This window comes from Mobula birostris, chromosome 21, assembly GCF_030028105.1.
Source record: "Mobula birostris isolate sMobBir1 chromosome 21, sMobBir1.hap1, whole genome shotgun sequence".
Lineage (NCBI taxonomy): Eukaryota > Metazoa > Chordata > Chondrichthyes > Myliobatiformes > Myliobatidae > Mobula > Mobula birostris.
In genome coordinates, this window is record NC_092390.1 from 56,162,270 (window position 1) to 56,183,876 (window position 21,607).

The 21,607-nt window shown below is 39.0% G+C and overlaps 1 protein-coding gene across 1 annotated transcript in view; it reads left to right on the forward strand.

The window, feature by feature from the left end:
• Positions 1-20,209, forward strand: part of LOC140185812 (regulator of G-protein signaling 10-like) — a 75,454-nt gene extending 55,245 nt beyond the window's left edge. Inside the window, exons 3-5 of the mRNA XM_072239528.1 lie at positions 2,342-2,428; positions 9,914-10,057; positions 15,768-20,209. Of these exons, the coding sequence (XP_072095629.1) occupies positions 2,342-2,428; positions 9,914-10,057; positions 15,768-15,917 (381 nt within the window). The 3' untranslated portion in view covers positions 15,918-20,209. The remainder of the gene's footprint in view (positions 1-2,341; positions 2,429-9,913; positions 10,058-15,767) is intronic.
• The last annotated feature ends 1,398 nt before the right edge of the window (positions 20,210-21,607 follow it).

A 21,607-nucleotide genomic window follows, 5' to 3' on the forward strand; every position in this document is an offset into this window, starting at 1 on the left:
AAGGTAACTGAAAAAAATATCATGTATGTGAAGTCATCCAAATGGCAAAAAGATAGTATAAATTTAGAGGGCAGTTCAGGCTTTTTAGGAATGGTCCAGGAATGTCAAGAAGAATGACAGAAACACAGGATGAATTGGAATCCATTCAGATGACTTGATTGTTTGCGGCTCGTGGGTATGTCTTTTTAGCGTATAGGAATTGTACCTGTGTCTTAATTTTGGAGTCCTTTGTGTTTTAGGAATGGTTTGCTATTCAGAAGTCTTTTATAAGATAGAAGTCCTCTGAGTTTTAATTGTGTGTTAAGAATGTTGTTTGGGTTTAAATGTATATCACTGAAAATAAATGAACTGTGTTTAACCTACTTTGTTAGCTGGAAGTATCTCCTCTTTGGTAGGGAGAGGGGACCCACCACTTGAATAGTAGATATTGGCAGTTAAACTCACAGTGAAGGATAAACAGAGAAGAGAACTAGTCTTTGAACATTGGGTATTACAGTATAACCTTCCTTTAGTGAGGATGCCTGTAGCTATCTATATCAGATGGTGCTTAAGGTTTTCATTTGAGACTAGAACTTCAAAGTCAGCCAGCCCAATACCATCACAGCTGGTGCCCAATGTGGTCGTTATACCAAAATTATTATATAGAAAGAATTATCACTTAGCAGTAGTCCAATTCAGAGCACGCTCGACAAGTGCTACAGCACTCAGCCTAGTACGACCGTCTTAAGCACCTTAGCTAAATATATGTGCTTCCTGTTGGATTCGTACTATAATCGACCAACAGCCGATGCAACTGCACCAGATGAATGAGACGTAGAGTACATATTCAGAAACAGCTGGACCACCATCAGTATGAAATAATCAGAGTGAAATTGAAACATACTGTATTTTGTACAAATGGTATAACCACCTATAACCTCCTAACTGCTGTGGGATGGCTGATAGTCAACTGACTATATTAGTATGCAATCCTTTCCTATGCCAGAAACATTGGCATGTTCCTGAATATACAGAAAAGCAATCCCTACAACAAATTGTTGATTCCTCCTATAAGCAAGGTGTTTTAATAAAAGAAACTTCTTGATTTAACTTGCCCCAGTTTGGCATAGCAAACTCTGATGGGCAATGGTGATTGGCCATCAGTTACATAGTGTAGTGGTTAGCACAACGCAATACAGTACCAGTGACCCGGGTTCAATTCCCACCGCTGCTTGTAAGGAGTTTGTACGCTTTCCCTGTGACTATGTGGGTTTCCTCCTGGTGCTCCGGTTTCCTCCCACAGTTCAAAGATGTACGGGTTGGGAGATTAATTGGTCATTGTAAATTGACTCTTGATTAGGCTAGGATTAAATTGGGGGATTGCTGAGTGGCGTGGCTCAAAGGGCCAGAAGGGCCCATTCTGTCCTGTATCTCAGTAAATAAATAAATATAAGATTATAGGGGCAGAATTAGGCCATTTGGCCCTCGAGTCTGCTCTGCTATTTCATCATGGCTGATCCATTTTCCCTCTCAGCTCCAATCTCCTGCCTTCTCTCTGTATCCCTTTACGCCCTGACTAATCAAGAATCTATTTACCTCTGCCTTAAGTATACCAAATGACTTGGCCTCCACAGCCGCCTGTGGCAATGAATTCCACAGGTTCACCACTCTCTGGCTAAAGAAATTCCTTATATAAAAAAACCTGAATAAACAAAGATAAGAATTGTGGTATTTGTTCTATAATTTTGCTTTATTTATTTTATTCTTGTGAATGTTGCGTTCTGGATTCCTGGATGGACATTGAACCCTTGAACGATACCTTACTTTTAAAGTATATATTATTTCTGTTTTTTGCATGATTATCGACCTATTTGGTATAATATACTGTAATTGATTTACTTAATTATTAATAATAATTATTTTTTTCTTCTATGTTATGTATTGCATTGAACTGCTGCTGCTAAGTTAACAAATTTCACGACAGATGCTGGTGATGATAAACCTGATTCTGATTCTGAAGTACTTGATGAGCTCAACGTTGACCTTGGCTGCCCTTAAAAATGCAGCCAGGGCTTTGGAGCACAAACAGGGAGGTTTATTTCAGTGTTAGGGGAATGATATTTTTACCTATTTGGAGAAAAATTGTATTTTTTTCTTCTTGACTGAGAAGGAATTTAGAAATATCCTCTAATAGTGTTTGGAAACATGAAGGCTTTAAATGTAGTTTATAAAACAGGGTTCTAATGACTGAAGCACCAGGACCAGGGGGCACAGATACAAATTCATTAATAGCAAATTCCTAATGTTAACACTGTATTGCCTCTGATTAGTGTGAGAGTTATCTTTCTTCTTTTATTCATAGGATTTTCTAAGACGAGAATTTAGTGAAGAAAATGTTTTGTTCTGGTTAGCATGTGAAGAATTCAAGAAAATTCAAGATGAGAAGCTGGTAAGTATTTAGCCCTTGGTTGTGCTAATGGTAGATTATGTACCTGCTGTTCTATTGATCATGATCGTCATCATTATGTACCGTGTCGTATGACGTGGGCGATCGTGGTCTCATGACCATGACTGTTTTTGGCAAACTTTTCTACAGAAGCAGTTTGCCATTGCCTTCCTCTGGGCAGTGTCTTTACAAGACAGGTGACCCCAGCCATTATCAATACTCTTCAGAGATTGTCTGTCTGGTGTCAGTGGTTACATAACCAGGACTTGTGATATGCACCAGCTGCTTGTACGACCATCCGCCACCTGCTCTCATGACTTCATGTGACCCTGATCAGGGGTGGTGGGGTAAAGCAGGTGCTACATCTTGCCCAAGGGTGACCTGCAGGCTAGTGGCGGGAAGAAGCACCTTACACATCCTTTGTTGGAGACGCATCTCCACCCCGCCACCCAATGTTTAAGATGGAATTAGGAATTATCATAGGAAGAGAATAATAATGACTCTTAGTCATACAATTCCATACAAAATTGGTCATCCTTTACAAAATTTGAGAATGCTTAATGTTGATGCTGATTAAATTGAAGCATGCCTCTTCATACTTACTGCTTGCACTTTACTTGCACAAAATGATTATATCGTTGAAAGGTTTAGTAAGACCAGAAGAGGATTCTAAGCTTCAATTATTGCAAATAATAATGTTAAGATTGGGAATAGAAGATGATTTGGGGTATTTTACCACTTATTCCTAGACTTGTGCATAAAGATTTGAAATTAGTCCTAGTATTTTCTTTTATTTTATCTTCCGGAAGCCAGGGTTATGAGTTGATCAAAAACAGATTTATTATCACTAACTTGTGTGATGTGAAATCTGTTGTTTTGCAGCAGCAGTGCGTGAAACATAGAACAGAGAGCGGTATAGCACAATGGAGACGCTTTGGCCCACATTTTAACCTACTCCACCATCAGTCTAAACCTTCCCTCCATTTTCCTTTCATACATGTGTCTATCTAAGATAAAGTGTAATACAAATGATTTTATATGTGAAGAACTTCATGACATCTAATTTTATTTTACTAGTTTTGACCTAATCCATGTATTGCATTCCTGAATCAGACTGCTGTCCTGTTGATCATTCTATTGTAATTAATTTAAAATATGTCACAACTTTCACTCGTTAGGTCATCTGAATAACAAACCACTCCACCAAAAAAATGCAATGCCTCCTGTTGTTTTCCTGATATTAAAGCGTGTGATCCAATTCCAACTGCTTATCTGGCAATTCTAAATTTACATTTGAATGCTTGAACATGTCTTTCGAAACAATCTGCCTAGACGTTGGAGTTTACACCCTGCTGATGTGCTGAACATGTGCTACACATTATACTGTGTATGTGCTGGGACTTACTGAAGGATCTGATCGGGGGAGGCGCGTTATGGTGGGTGGTCTTCCAGCCACCAGTCACGTGAGGTCTTGGTGCCGCTTTGTGGGTTATGATGATGTGGCATTCTGCCAAATGACTTTGACAGTCTGCTTGGGTCTGTCAAGCACACACATATACATCACCAAAATGGGATAATAGCAGTTCCTGTTAGCATTTCTATTCAGAGGTTGCAACTCTCAAGTCATCATTAGGCCGACCAGAGGGAAGTGAGTCATCACTTAACAAATTCTCTTCAGGGTAAGCACAAAATAGCCAAAGGAAGTGTTGTGCTGTAGGAGAGGAGAATGAATACATGTTCTTCAATGTGTCAGGTGGACCCTTGCTTCTCAATATATGTGTTGTGAGTGGTCATAGAGATGTACAACACATCCACGCTGACCTTTCTGCCAGTCTCATTTGCCCACGATGTCTGTACCCTTCTATCCCAGGGGTTCCCAACCTGGGGCCTATGGACCCCTTGCATAATGGTATTGGTCCATGGCATAAAAGAAGTTGGGAACCCCTGTTCTATTCCTTGCCTATTCAAGTGACTGACTAAATGCCTCTTAAGTGGTGTGATTGTGCCATATTCCATCAACTCCTATGGCAGTGCAATCCAAATACCACCAAATCCCTGTTTACTGCCCTCACAGTGTGTATGTACAAAGCTATGCAGTGAGTTAAATGCCTTCTCAAAAATCACCTGAGACGGAAGCTACTTTCAAGGTCTTTAATGAGTGAAACTGCAGAGAGTTAAGTATAATACATACTAAATTCAATACAGAATCGTCACGTGCCTGAATATACTAATACTTTTGATGATTTTCACAATCCCTGTTAACCAAGTTAATACGCACGCCAACATTCCACAAACGTGCCATGCAGACAAGAATAAACTCATGGTGCAATGATACTTAATAATGATAAACATAATATTTCTTTCAATACGTATCTATTAAATATTTACCAATATTAATTGGTATAATAGGGTCTTTACAGCTACAATAGGGTCTTTTAAGAGACTCCCGGATAGGTACATGGAGCTTAGGAAAATAGAGGGCTATGGGTAACCGTAGGTAATTTCCAAAGTAAGTACATGTTCGGCACAGCGTCGTGGGCCGAAGGGCCTGTACTGTGCTGTATGTTTCTACGTTTAACAAAAACTTACAGATATTGCTGCTTTAAGGGCAAATAAAGAGAGTATGGAGATGGATGTCTTTCCACCATGTGCTTCAGATTGAATCCAAATTAACCCGCAGGAAATGATGTAAGTCAACAGCTTACACACAGGAAGTGACGTTCTTATAAAACAAACTGCATACAAGACACAATGCATCATTGGAGGCCAGTGCACCCTGTGTATCTAAAAAAAAATCTTCAGATCCCCTTGAAAATGCTTTCCTCTCACCATAAACCCATGTTCTTTTGTTTTTGACACCTCTACCATGAGAAAAAGATCCTGACCGTCCATGCTGTCTAAGCCTCTCACAATTTTATACATCTCTTTTAGGTTATCCCGTGGCCTCCTCTGCTCCAGAGAGTACAAACCCGGCCCATCCAATCTCTCACTATAACGGAAGTCTTCCAATACAGGCAACGTCTCGGTGAACCTTCTCCAAAATCCATCCAACGCAATCACAACCTTCAACGAGGTGTCCACAACTACACAATACTCATGTAGCTTAATTAGTGTTTTGTAAAGTTACGATATGACTTCCCAACTTTTATATTCTATACCCCAGCCTATGAAGGCAAGTATTCCATTTATCCTCTTCAACATCCTATGTATCTTTATTGATTGGTGTAGTATCTACACCAGGACCACCAGGCTCAAAAACAGTTAATTCCACCAGTAGTAAGGCTGATGAAAACCTCCACCCACTAACCCACAGTCCACACCCCCAACCACCATTGCTTTATCATTTCCTGTCAGAGTCACATTATGTACAGACACTCCTGTGTGTAGCTTCACTTTATGGACATGCAATTAATCTATGTACTTAAGCTATCTTATGTATTTATATTTATTGTGTTTTTTTCCTTTAGTATTGTGTTCTTTTGGGTAGAGGGATGAAGTTGCATCTCTCGCAAGGGAAGTGTAAGGTGCTCCTTCCCTCCACTAGCCTGAAGGTCTCCCTTGGGCAAAGTGTAGCACCTGCTTAGCCCCCTAATCAGGGTCAAGTGATGGGAGCAGGTGGTGGATGGTTGTATGAGCAGCTGGTGCATATCACAAGTCCTGGTTATGCGACCACTGATACCAGGCAGACAACCTCTGAAGGGTATTGATAATGGCTGGGGTCACCTGTCTTGTAATGACACTGCTCAGAAGAAGGCAATGGCAAACCGCTTCCTGTGAAAAATTTGCCCAGGACAATTGTGTCATTGAAAGATAATGATTGTCCATGTCATACGACTCGGCACATAATGAACAAACAGTTGTGTTCTTTATCTTAATGTTAATATTTGTGCTGCATTGGATCTGGAGTAACAATTATTTTGTTCTCTTTTATACTTGTGTACTGGAAATAACATTAAATGTCTTGAATCTTTCCTTCTTCTTGAATTGACACAATCAGGGAGCTATGAGCTTGAACCACATGGCCCGCAGGTCATTAACATTCCTTTGAACCCTCCCTGCATGTGCTTACTGCATATGTTCTATCCCTATTTGAGTTCCCAAACTGCATCACTTTGCGCTTGATAGGATTAAATTCTGTCTGCTGGAACTCTGCCCAATTTACTATCTATTCCTTTCTATAGCCTTGAACAACCTTCCTCGCTGTCCACAACAATGCCAAAACCTTTGTCGTGAGCATTGCAAACTCTGAACTGATCAATGCATTAACTATGCTGCATGCAGGTCACGGGTTTAATTTTTTTTTTAAAAGATTGCATCTGGGGAAGGGAACCCAGTGAATCAGCTAACATTTAGTTGGGAACTGGGCTATGCTATATGTGGGACATTGATATGATAGTGCAGGACTTCTGAGTATTGTCCAAGTCCGCGACAACATGCTCCTGTTTTTTAGATGTTCTGAATCTCCCCCAGAAGTTCAAGTTTTTGCTGAAAGTGGAGGATATGTAACTTTGTCCAATGGGATGATTAGCTATGTGGTTGAGGCTGCACTGAAATCAGTGCGCTAGGGTGAATCATACCCAGAAACATCTAGTCCAATTTGCCAATAGGTACTGATCAACCCGGAAGTAATTATTAGCAAGAGGTGATAAATGCAAGATGTCTTTTGCCTGCCATCAGCATATAAAAGATGCCCAAATTGGCTCAATTTCGAGATATTTGTGTTTTTACATAAGCTTCTTATCATATAGCTTTTTCCTTCAACTTAATTCATTTAGTAATTCTAAAATAATTGTTAGGCATCAGTGGTTCAACTCAAAGTTTATGTACTTTGGTATTGGAGACTGAATTATTACATTTGTACTGTCTTGTACTGAATTTGATACAGTAGCCCTGTGCAAATGTCTTGGGCACAGATAATATGTAACTAGAGTGCCTAAGACTTGTGTGCAATACTATATATGTCTTTCCAGTTACCAAGTAACACCTAATACCACTGAGCTAATACAAAGCTAAATACTCTTATTTCTGTTTCCCAACCACCTTCCTATTTTAACCAACATACAGTACAGTGCAAAAGTCTCAGACACCCTAGCTAAATATATGTACCCAAGACTTTTGCACAGTAATGTGATATTGCACTGTATTGCTACCACAAAATAAAACAGATTTCATGACATATGTGAGTGATGGTAAATCTGATTCTGATCTGGGTTTCTATTGTGGACTGAGAGTGGCAGGTAGAGGGGAATCATGGTTGGGAAAAGGGGAAGGAGTGGGAAACACCAGAGACACATGATCAATAAACCAATTGTTTGGAATCAAATGACCTTGCCTGGTGTCTCAGGGCTGTGTGTATCCCACCCCCACCCTCGATACTCCTTCTCTGTCACCTTTCCCACACCCCTCCTGGAGGGCTCCATCCTCACTGTTCCCAACATCCTTTGCTCCTGCCAGATTTACAAACTCACTCTCTGCTTCGCGTTGACAAATACAGTACTGTGCAAAAGTCTTAGGCACATATGCATATAGCTAGGGTGTCTAAAACTTTTGCACTGTACTGTATATTGGTTAAGACAGGAAACAGAAATAAGAGTACTTAGCTTTGTATTAGCTCAGTGGTATTAAGTGTTATTTGGTAACTGGAAAGACATATATAGTATTGTGCAAGTCTTAGGCATCCTAGCTATATATACTATATATACAGTGCCTATAAAAAGTATTCACCTTCTCCCCCCCCCCCCAGAAGTTTTCATGTTTTATTGTTTTACAACATTAAATCACATTGGATTTAATTTGTCTTTTTTTGACACTGATCAACAGAAAAAGGCTCTTTCGTGTGAAAGTGAAAACAGATCTCTACAAAGTGATCTAAATTAATTACAAATATAAAACATAAAATAATTGATTTCATAACTATTCACCCTCCTTCAAGTCAGTATTTAGTAGACACACCTTTGGCAGCAATTACAGCCTTGAGTCTGTGTGGATGGGTTTCTATCAGATTTGCACTTCTGGACACTGCAATTTTTCCCCATTCCTCTTTACAAAACTGCTCAAGCTCTGTCAGATTGCATGGGGATCGTGACTGAACAGCCCTTTTCAAGTTGCCACAAATTCACAATTAGATTGATGTCTGGACTCTGACCTGGCCACTCCAAGGCATTAATTTTGTTGTTTTTAAGCCATTCCTATGTAGCTTTGGATTTATACTTGGGGTCATTGTCTTGCTGGAAAACAAATCTTCTCCCAAGTCACAGTTCTCTTGCAGACTGCATCAGGTTTTCTTCCAGGATATCCTTGTATTTTGCTGCACTAATTTTACCCTCTACCTTCACAAGCCTTCCAGGACCTGCTGTAGTGCTGCAGGATCTAGTCTGACAGTCAAAAAGCTCAATTTTGGTTTCATCAGACCATAGTACCTTCTAGCTGACTTCAGAGTCTCCCACATGCTTTCTGGCAAACTCTAGGTGAGATTTCATGTGAATTTTTTCAACAGTGGCTTTCTCTTTGCCACTCCCCCATAAAGCTGTGACTGGTGAAGCACCCGGGTAACAGTTGTTGTATGCGAATCTTTCCCATCTCTGCTGCTGAAGCTTGTAGCTCCTCCAGAGTTGTCATGGGTCTCTTGGTGGCCTCCCTTAATAATCCCCTTCTTGCACAGTCACTCTCGTTTTTGAGGATGTCCTGCTCTAGGCAGATTTACAGCTGTGCCATATTCTTTCCATTTCTTGATGATTGACTTAACTGTACTCTAATGGATATTCAGTGACTTGGAAATTTTTTTGTATCCATCTCCTGTGTTACGCTTTTCAATAACTTTTTCGCGAAGTTGCTTGGAGTGTTCTTTTATCTTCATGGTGTAGTTTCTTGCCAGGATACTGACTCACAGGCAGTCGGACCTACCAGATACAGGTGTATTTTTATTACAATCAATTGAAACACCTTGACTGCACACAGGTCTCCAAAAACAAATCTCCATTTAACTAATTCTGTGACTTCTAAAACCAATTGGCTGCACCAGTGATGATTTGGTGTGTCATATCAAAGGGGGTGTATACTTATGGAATTATTTTGAGTTTTATATTTGCAATTAATTTAGATCACTTTGACACGAATGAGTCTTTTTCTGTTAATCAGTGTCAAGAAAGCCAAATTAAACCCATCGCGATTCAACGTTGTAAAACAATAAAACATGAAAACTTCCAAGGGGAGGTGAATACTTTTTATAAGCACTGTATGTGCCTAAGATTTTTGCTCAGTACTGTACTGTATATTTGACAAAGCTGCATATATAGAACCAGAACAAAGATATGGCTTTGTTGCAATTACCATAAAATTGGTATCATGCATTAATATTGCCAATATTTAAAACATTGTACTCCATAATATTCATCCATCAATTTGAACATTGTGTAATATTTATAAATTAATTCAAGTATAATATTCATAAATGAATTCCTCAAATGCTTTTTTATTTGTTTATTGAAGCTTCATGGCAAGGCACAGCAGATCTATAAAACCTTTCTGTGCAGTAAGGCAGCAACACAGGTAAATGTGGAGGGACAATCTCGTCTCACTGAGAGTATGCTTGCACATCCTCATCCCTTCATGTTTCAGAAACTACAAGAACAGGTAAGTTATGATGTTTATTTTTCTCAATGGCTGATTGTTTCCCAGTTTCTGTTGCATTGAAGGCATTTTTAGAGACCAATGTAGTTAGTGTTAGAAATGAAGACAAGATATCTACAGCTGTAGATAATTTATAGATCAGCATTAACCCTTTCAGTTATTTGTTTGTCATTTGAAGAGGATCAGTCATGCAGCCTGTAAACACTTCTAAATTTGATCAATGTCAACAATTTGCAATTAAAAAAAGCACAAAGATGATTTGTCTGTTTCAAAGTTCAAATTTATTATCAAAATTAGTATCAAAGTTTCATCTTTATGCAGGAACGCACAAACAAAGGAACACAATAGAATTTACAAATCACACACATACACACAATATGCAAAAGGGAACATCTCTGGATCTCTGTTCTTTAGCCTCTACCTGTATGCAGGTAGGAGAAGGACAGCTAAATGATCAGATTTCCTGACATGCTTAGACGACGTTGAATGGTAGGCATTCATTATCATATCACAGCAGTGGTTGAGTGTGTTGGGACCCCTGGTGCTGCAGGTTATATGCTGATGATATTTGTGCAGAGATTTCTTCAAAACCGATTGAGGTCCTCAACTATGATTTGAAATGTGTCAGGGTAGGCTATTTCTTGTTTGGTGACGGCAGCATTCAATATTTTGAGTGCCTAATTAACATCAGCTTTTGTCAGCATGTGTGGTCAGGATCATGGAGGAGAACTCTCTTGGTAAGTAGAATGGTCAGCACTTACTCATCAGATGTTCCAGGTCAGGGGAAGAAGAGTGCAACAAAATTGCCTCATCTGAGCACCACAGAGATTCTAAATGTGAAACATAGACCCCCACCTTTTGCCTTCTCTGAATCAGCAGTTCGGTCCACCCTGTGTATTGATAAGCCTTCGGGTTTCATCAGTGTATCCAGCGTGTCCAGAGTGAGCCATGTTTCTGTGAAACACAGAATGCAGCAATTCTTCATTTCCCTCTGATACAGCAATCTTGCCCTTAGGTCCTCAGTCTTGTTCTCCAGCGGCTGGACATTTGCCAACAAGGTATTGGGTAGAGGAACTTCCATTACTTGCTGTTACTGCCTGGCTTAAAGTCCTCCCCTCCTCCTTCTCTTCAAGCCACGGTGATGTACCGTTGTCTGCTTAAATATGCTTTATTTGCACGCTTAAGAGTTACGTCTGCAGAGTCCTTCAGAAGATCGTGAAATTGCCAGATCATGAAGACAGTTCAAAAGTACGATGCTTAAAGCAAAATTACAGGTTTCAGATTGCAGTGAGAATAATTCAGAAGTATATTTAGAAGTTTTTTGAGCTGCCCGCAACATGCCATTGTGGTTCCTCAGAGCCATCTTGAATCTTAGGTGCCTATCTTTATATAGACGTCGAAGCTTTGCTCCTAGAGCTTAGCATAAACGTCAATCTAAAGTTATAGTTTGGTCACAATATAGATAGATGCCAATTATTTTAAATAAATTTCTCTTCTTACTGCACTCAGCTGAAAAATACACACATCTTAATTCCGCGCAAACAATGTACTACATTTTATGTTGTGTTCATGCCTCCACTTCAATGTTATATTTTATTTCCCTCAGCAAGCACCTCTAAAACAAGATAAAAATGGATAGAAAAATTCTGTAATTCTCTTTCACTAAATTATTTTACAGACTGCAAAAGTTTCTCTGCTGTAGGCTTGGAGGAGACTACGAAGCAAGCAAACAAAAAAGGCTGAAATTTCAAGTCAGATAACATCTGTGGAGAGGGAGAAAAATATAAAACAGGATTAATATTTCAAATTGACGGCCCTCAACCTGTTTACTGTGTTTCTTGACTTTCTTTCTCTCCTCACAGATGCTGACTGACCTGCTGGGTATTTCTAGCATTTCCTTTTGATTTCCAGCTTTTGTATGTTTCTTTTGTGTTTTTAAAAAAATCTTAATACTTACTGAGAGTAATGGTAAAATAGGGAGGTTTTGTTAGAATTGTACAGGGTGTTGGTGAGGCCATGTCTGGAGTATTGTGGCCAATTTTGATCCCGTTATCTAGAAAAAGGACATTGCAGGTAGTCAAAGGGAAATTCGCCAGGCTAACTCCTGGTTTGGGAGAGTTCTGCTATCAAGAGAGGCTAAAGTGTTTGACTCTGTGCTCTTTGGAGTTAGAACTATGAGAAGCCACATAGTGAAACACATAAGATCCTGAGGAGGCTTGAGAGGGAGGCTAGACATTGAGAGGTTTTCGCTTGTGGGAGAATTTCAACCAGGGACAAGTTAGCAGAATCTAGACCACTGGAGAAATTTAAGGTGGAGGCAGAACTATTGTGGTATGGGGAACTGGCACAGAAGAGGAGCTGAGGTTGTTAGTTTTCTGAAGCAGGTGGTTCATTCTTCAAGGATTTTATTTATAATTCATGATTATGGAATTAATAATCTTTTGATTGTTTGTCTTTAATATCAGAAGGCTGGAATAACATCTCTCACAAGAGGCATGAACATGTGTTAAGCTTTTACCTTAGTGCAAAACTGATGGAATCCTTCACTAATCACTGTGATAACCCTTTCAACAAGATATTAATCTAATACTTCTGCTCTCTCTTTAGAGTTAGGAGACTTAGGAAGATAATTGTGCCAGTTGGCCCATGGAGTCTTCTCTGCCATTCCAACATGGTTGATTTGTTATCCCAGTCAACTCATTTCACATGCCTTCTCCCTGTAACCTGACTAATCAAGAATCTATCAACCTCTGCTTTAAATATTCCCAATGATTTAGCCCTCAAAACTGCCTGTGGCAATGAACTCCACAGATTCCCTCTCTGGCTTAAGAAATTCTTTCTCATCTCTGTTTTAAATGGACAGCCCTCTATTCTGAGGCTGTGCCCTGTGGTCCTAGACTCTCCCCACTATAGGAAACATCCTCTCCACATCCACTCTATCTAGGCCTTCCAATATCCGATAGGTTTCAGTGAGACCGGCCACTCATTTTTCTAAACTCCAGTGAGTAAAGGCCCAGAGCCATCAAACACTCCTTTTATGTTAACCCTTTAATTCCTGGAATTATTCTTGTGAACCTCCTCTAGACCCTCTCCAATGCCAGCATATCCCTTTTTTGGATAAGAGGCCCAAAAAGGCAATTTTTATAACAATAATGGAGTTGTTGTCCTGACATACTGGCTGATATTTTTGTAATACGTAAAAATCAGATAATCTTCCATTTGCATTGTTAGCGACAGGACCTTACTGAGTATAAATTGAGTTCTGCATTTCTAGCATTTATCAGTTCTGATACATAAATTACTTCTTTCACTGCAAGCTAGAGAGAGATATCCTGAAATCGCCAGAGGAAATCTAAGTCAAATTTTTAAAGCTAGTAGTTACTTTTATATATACTATGCATCCCAAAATATAGCTAGTAGTTACTTTTATATATACTATGCATCCCAAAATATAGAACATAAATACGGCAACATAACTGGAGACTAGTCAGAGCCAAGCATACTTTGGAACTTAAAACATGTTTATCGGAAATTTCCAAATGCATGAATCATGTTTTTCCAGTTAGCTCCACTACTGCTACATGACGCTTGGAACACTAAAATGAAAAGTACTTCTTGGTTTGAATTTATTTGACAACTGGTTAAACCCAACAGCCAAATCTGGGAAAAAGATATTTTTTGTATTGATTACTACTGATAGAAAATGGCAAGTAATTCTAACATTTTTCTTTTAGAAATATTTGCATGGCTTTCAAAATGCACATTTAATTACTTATCATTTGTACGTGGAATGCATTGCTTACTGAGGTGAAGGTAGAGAGGAGAATCTTAGAGGAAGAACAGCATGGGTGGAACTGGAACAAGATAAAAACCACACTGTACATGATCACATGAAAGAAAATGTCAATTTACCTCAGTGAGAACGGTTTTCTTACAGTGGCTTTGACACATAGCAGTAGTTCCGTAAATTGTCTCCTATGTTCAACCACAGAGCTAGCTGATTTAGTGAAAACAAATAAATGAGGTATTATGGATCACTGTCAGTGCTACAGTCACTTCCTGGCAGACTTCAATGACCATGCAACTTTGAATAAAAGAACAGAGTTGCTAAACTTTTTAAGCAAGTCTAAGAAATGGAAGGGGTCCCTTATACGAATACCCCAACATAGCAGAAAAAAATATATATTTAAAAAATGGAGATACTGTAAATCTGAAATAAAAGCAGAAAATGCTGGAAAATTTAGTACATCCGTCAGCATCTGTGGAAAGAGAAACAAGTGATGTTTCAGCTCCAGAATGAGTCTGATAAAGGACCCTTCATCCAAAACAAGGGTTCCCAACCATTTTTATGCAATGGATCAATACCATTAAGGAAGGGAGTCTGTGGCCCCAGGGTGGGATCCTTTAATCTAAAAGATTAACTGATCTGCTGAGTGTTCCATCCCTTTCTGATTTTAAACCTCAATTCATGAACCAGTTTCACCATGAAGTTTGCATTACTGGTGCACAGACATCATATCAGCCCATGACAGTTGTTATTTCATGAACACCAACAGTTAGCACATCATGTTGATTGAATTCAACCATTTTGCCAAGCACCAATAAATTAAAAAAAATACAACATAGATCCTGGAAACAAATCAAAATAAAGACCAGAATATTCAGCCTGAACAGGCCGGAGAGTAGAGACAATGCATCACCTTTGAATCTTTGCTTTACACCATTCTACTTTGGCTGTTCTGTAGCAAACAAAATCTTACTGGATTTTGAAGCTATGTACTTTTTACCATCATTATTTAAGAACTAGAGATCCAAATCTGAAAAAAAAAATCCCATGGAGTTTGCCTTTTAACATAAAGGAATCGTGTAAATTTTTTCTGGTCTAATACTGTACTTGTCTAGAATTGTTTGAATATTAAGTGCAAATAGGAAACAAAAGTGTAGATTGACTGTTTTCTGTTGGGTAGAAGGAATGAACATAAGCAAAGTATTATTTTTGGAGTGAGAAGCCTTATTATGCAAAAAGCTCAGATTTATGTGAATTTATTTGTTATGTGTTATACTCCCTGAATCTTGGGAAACTACTGAGTCAAAACAAAATTTAGACTACTTTTTATTTTTGCTTCTGCTCTAGTTTTGTGTAGAGGATCAGAATCAGGCATATGTTGTGAAATTTGTTGTTCTGCAGCAGCAATACATAATAAAAACTATACATTACAGTAAATATAAATAAATTATATAATTAAAGAAGTAGTGGAAAAAGAGAGGAAAAATACTGAGGTTGTGTTCACGGGTTCAATGTCCATTCAGAAATCTGATGGCAGAGGGGAAGAAGCTGTTCCTGAATCACTGAGTGTGCGTCTTCAGGCTTCTGTATCTCCTCCTTGATGGTAGCAATGAGAAGAGGGCATGTCCAGGGTATGGATCTTAGAAGCAAATATGGTTCTAATTTTTTTTCTAAAATTGTTTACAGTGCTATGATTAAAAGGATTCTGGAATAATTATTGTTTTATAATTTAAAATGAGCTTTTCTTAGTAGTTTTCAATTTAGTAAGACAATACCATAGGACAGGGGTTCTCAACCTTTTTATGTCATGGACCCCTACCATTAACCGAAGGGTCCATGGACCCCAGGTTGGGAATCTCTGACATAGGAGATTGAGTCCTGCTTGATGATCACATTGATTGATGTACTGTATGTTTTGTCTTTTAGATATTTACTCTCATGAAGTATGACAGTTACAATCGTTTCCTAAAATCTGACTTATGTCAACAAATGAAGCTGCAAGAAGAAAGTCAAATGAACTCTTCAGAGGCTGATGAATCAGTCCCGAAAAGAGCGTCCAGGATTTACAACCGATAACAGAAAATCCGGAATAGCTCCATGGCAACCATGTGCTTTCTTTGCTTTATTCGCTAATGGACCGTAATGATGCCCATTTAGCTAGAAGTTGGCTGCGCTGAAGAAGGGGATGCGTTTGGTCTGTTTCTGATGGGGTTGAGTATTCTCGGCCGGGATGCAAGCCAACACAACTTCAGAACCAGAGCTGATAACAATGACATTTACATTACAGCTTTGGGATGGGTGAGCGGACATTTTCCCACAACCTCACTGATGAGAAAAGCCGACTATTGTGATTTTAATTTGCTGTATAATAGGCCATGATTTCCACCTGCCTTACACTGTTCCCGTCTCTTGCTGGAATCCATTTAAGTTTGAGTATTACAAATGAAGATAATAGTTTTAATTATTAATTTAGTCCGTTACACATTTTTGAATTGGGAACTACTTAAAACAAAAAGTCATTCAGAAAATCTGTACTGTTTGCAATTTGTTTGTGTTCTTCAATCAGCAGGCCCTGTATTAAACTGGACAGCATGGTAGGCTGTGAGCCAAACACACAATATTAATTATAAATGCATACACTACTGGTACCTTCCTGTCTATTGATGTTTAGCACTTCCATTGGAAGTGTGCCATACCTTTATTTCAGTGCTTGTTATGACAAGGTGTATGCTTTTTTCACTTTCTATATAGAATGAGCTTGCTGCCCAGTACGCCGTTGGCATTTAGGGCAGCAATGAAGGTCCTCCCTTTCTGGCGGTGTTCAGGGCTTCCTTCATCGTGTCAATAGCTTCCTCACAGTTTTCACTACTGTTGGTCATGCAAATCCCAGGTGGAGGCTCATTAATGCCATCATAATAAGACGTAGAAGGACCCTTCACTGCTGTTTCCGTAACTATTTTCTTTTCCCAGTCATGGTTGTTAGTCCTGAGCTGAACCTTCGAACCTGGAGGACCACTGGACCTCTCTCAGTCTGGCTTGTTCGGCATGGGTGATCCACCAAGTGCCAAAGCTTAAAGCCCTGACTCCAGCCAACAGAGCTCTCTGAGTCATTGAGGCACATAAGCCTCCAGACCTATCGACAAGCCTGTGGTCCTCTTGGGGTTTCTATAAAGAAGTAGAGCACAAAAAGAGGAGATTTATGATTAAAAGATACAATTGAGAGTTGAGTTTACCAATGAGGACAGGCTGTATTTTACAGTAATCATTGTGAAGATTACATTTAGTATCCTTGCATATCTAACCAAGCCAGTAATGCAGGGCAACATCAAAGCACAACATTTCCTTGGAAATCTGTTAAATCTTCATTAACTTTCTTGGTCTGTTATTTTACTGTGAACTCTGGGTGTTGATATTCGAGTAATTATCTTGCAATTTTATTTCTCTTTTTTTGTATGCATTCTAATTACAGAGAGAATGATTTATTTTAGTTGCCCGTAAGGAACTAAATGGTCACCTGGTGTAGTCAATGAACTCCCTGCCCTTGATTCTTACTTTGAACTTGTTTAATAGGCTTTGTAAGATTAGTAACTGCATAAAAGGCTGACAAAATTATATCTATTCATAAATTTGACTTCTGTGTGATTGTGCCATAATCCATCCCCTGCAGTACTGTATTTTATGTACTCCAAAGTATTACTAAAAATCATGAATGCTGGGGACCCAGATCTTCAAGTGTACGGAAATGGTGAATTGACATACAGTAGCGGGTAAAAGTCTGAGGCATAACTAGGGTGCCTAACCTTTAGCGCAGTACTGTATTTCTCAACATGGAGCGGGGAGCAAGTTTGTAAGGGACGTTGGAGCAAAGGATGTTGAGGATGGTTAGGGTGGAGCGCCACGGGAGGGGTGTGGGACAGGTGGCAGAGAAGGAGTGCCAGGGACGGGGTTGGCACGGGTGCAGACACACCCAGCCCTGAGACACCAGGCAAGGTCATTTGATTCCGAATAATTGGTTTATTGATCACTACAGAATGTCCCTCTGGTGCTTCCCGCTCCCTCCCCTCTTCCTTCCCCTTTCCCCAACCGTGATTCCCCTCTCCCTGCTTCCTTCCCATCTCAGTCCACAGTAGAGACCTGATATCATCACTTGTATATGTTATGAAATTTGTTTTTTTTTTGTGGCAGCAATACAGTGCAATACATAAAATTACTACAGTACTGTGCAAAAGTGTTGGGCACCCTAGTTTTTTATATATATATATATACCTAAAACTTTAGCACAATACTGAAAACACTGCAACTTTGTGGCCTTGAATTGATACATAAAGTACTTTCTTAGATGATAAAATCTTGAGAGATCTGCTTTCCATTCACAGTTCTATGTCTACCTTTGATATTGGTGTTAGAATGAAGCATCCTTTGCTAATGCAAGTAAAATCACTGAAAGCACAAGTTTATAGGACAATGGCACTTTTCTCCACTAGGAGCTGAAATGGATTCCTGGTCTGAACATCCTCCTTTCTGTGCAGTTTCCCAAACAAATTTCATACATCAAAAGAATGGAGCAAAAAATCTTTTTCTAAGAGTTAGAATATTTAAAATAACTTCTGGATACCTCCACTATCCACTGAAACAACAGCTATTTCACCAATCTCAGTGGAAAAATAATAAAATTCTCAGGTCACATATAATATATGCTTGTGTTTTCCAGTGATGTTTACAGCAAGGCTAAAATGAGTATTGAAAATTCATCTGTGTTCTTATCATAAATAATCATCAGTGGTCAAGGCTTTCAAAGAAGCCTTCCTTTGCTTTCTGCTGCATTTCTGCCAGACTCTGCACTTAGAAAATGTTAGTTGCTTTGTGAATAGTTGCACTCCAACTTAAACAACAATGATAATGTCCATTACTGCTGTGTAGCAGTTATCACGATTTGCTTTGGCTTATTTATGAACTATTGATGTCATCTTGTTCCTTTTTGGTGAGTTCAAGGAGGTTGAAGTATTTATTTTGGGAATAATCCTCAGATGTTTACATGGTTGATTCAGCATTGCCTCAATACCAATTATGTTTGCCTCTGCTGCAACTTTAGTGCAGAATATTCTGTTTCAGTATTCATTGTTAACAGGCTGTAGAGAAACAGCCAATATTACCTACTCAGTACTTTGGAATGCTTTCAGTAACAAACCCCAAACTCCACTGACATAAGACACTGAGAACTACTTTGAGAGCTTTCATATAGACCCATAAAATGGTGCATAAAACAATTCCAGTGGGTTAATTCCAGGAAGGTAGCAGATACATGAAACCCAATGCCCAATATATATATTGGTGTGTGGTAGAAATAGGAAATGCTGCCATTCTGAAAGAGTTAACATTATCATCATGTTCGGCATTCATAAAGACTTCTGGGAATACGTAGCTAGCTTATTTATTCTGAGAAGATCCAACAGTCGGTTTTAAATGGACGTTAAGATACTCTTATTGCTAATTTGTTGACTTAGAATTCATTACTGTGAAGTTTCCTTTTGCCAACCAGGACAAGAGGCCTTCAGATTTAGGCAATGAATTCTTAATAAAAAACCGAGAATTTGCTCTGTAAGCTGGTGCTTCATGGCCAACTCCCCATTGAGGGAGTAGGTAGTCACTTTGTCATTGGGCATTTATAAACGTCACTTTCTACTGAACTGCTGGGTGATGCACCCAATGATCAATTCATCCTCAGATCTCTTCAGAAGTGCCTATTTTAGACTTGATAGTCCTGGCTGAGATCAGGAACTCAGTCTGCAAGAACTGTAAGTATAAACCTACACCAACCATTAAATGGCATACAGTTTGGTGGTGACTTAACTTTACCGCTAGGCTTTACAGATAAGTATCCAAATATATTTTTTATCGACTTACCACAACTGCAGCTTCGGGAATAGTTCAGCAAATAAAGGTGTGTGTCAACTCCTGCTTGTTGCTTGATATTAGCATAAGATTTTCAAAAACTGAATTCAGGAGGTCTTTAAAAGAATAGATTATTTTGTGTTAAATTGAACGTGTTTTGATACTGTGTTTACATTGATATTTGCCAGTTGTGTGACTAATTTGTATATAAGTCTTGTATTGTTTTATTTGGGTATTCAATTTTACTTTGCTGATGAAGATTATGTTTATATTTGGATAAATGGAAGTGCCTAATTACATCCACATAGAGTGAGTTTGGAAGTTTCTTTTTCCATCTTGAAGATAATGATAGTCTGAAAATGGATGTACACAATATAATGTATTTGGTTTAAAGGAAATGCACTAGTCTGCTGTGTGGGTGCGTAGCTTTACAGACTGTTTTTTTGCTTTGCCAATAAAACTAGACAATGAAATTATATGTTAGTAAGTACTTTTATCAGATCAAGTCAAGTTTATTGACATTTAACTATAGACATGTACCTGTATAACCACCAAATGAGGCAATGTTTCTCCAGACTAGGGTGTAAAGCACAGTAGTACACATAACACACAACAATGTGGAAAGTAAGAATTAAATCTACAAATTAATTATGCATAGATAAACAAAGTAAAGTGCATAAATTAAATATTATAGGGTACAGAACAACTTAACCGGTGACACTGCGAATACGATGTGGCAGGGAGTTCAGAAGCCCAATGGCCTAAGCTGTTCCTTATTCTGACTGTTCTTGTCAAAGCTCCATAGTTCTACCAGATCTTTTAGTCAATGGTGATTGGACAATCAAACACCTAAAAAGAGGAGAAGGCTCATAGTGTCCCCGTTATCAACAATGGCAGAGGCAAGGTCATGATCACCGTCATTATATGCTGTGTCGTATGACGTAGGCGATCATGGTTGTTCTTGGCAAATTTTTCTGCAGGAAGTCGTTTACCATCACCTTCTTCTAGGCCGCGTCTTTACAAGATGGGTGATCCCAGCCATTATCAATACTCTTCAGAGATTGTCTGACTTGTGTCAGTGGTCACATAACCAGGATTTGTGATATGCAACAGCTGCTCATACAACCATCCACCACCTGCTCCTGTGCTTCACGTGACCCTGATCGGGGAGGGGGGGGTGTTGCTAAGTCAGATCACAAGAGAGGGAGTTTGTTGAATCCCTACGAGCTGGCTTTTTAGAATAGAATATGCTTGAGCCTACTTAGGGAAAGGCTATCTTAGATTGAGTGTTGTGTAATAACCCAGATCTCATTAGGGAGCTTAATGTAAAGGAACCCTTAGTAGAGAGAGATCATAATATGATTGAATTCATACTGTAACTTGAGAGGGAGAAGCATAAGTCACATGTAACAGTAACACAATGGAATAAAGGGAATTACAGAGGCATGAAATAGGATTTTGCCCAGGTGGATTGGAGGAGGATACTAGGGGTGTAACGGCAGAGCAGAGATGGCTGAAGTTTCTGGGAATAGTTCACAAGGTGCAGGATAGATATGTCCCTCAGAAGTAGTTCTCAAATGGCAGGGGTAGGCAACTGGCTGACAAGGGACGTTAAGGAGTGTATAAAAGGCCAGGAAAGGGCATATAAGGTAGCAAAAGTGAATGGGAAGTTGGATGATTGGGAAGCTTCTAACATCCAACAAAAGGCAACTAAAAAAGTTATAAGATGAAATATGAAGGCAGATTAGCCAATAATATAAAGGCAGAATACGATTTTTTTCAGTTATATGAAGAGTAAAAGGGAGTTGAGAGTTGATATTGGATCATTGGAAAATGATGTTGGTGAGGTAGTAACGGGGGACAAAGAAATGGCA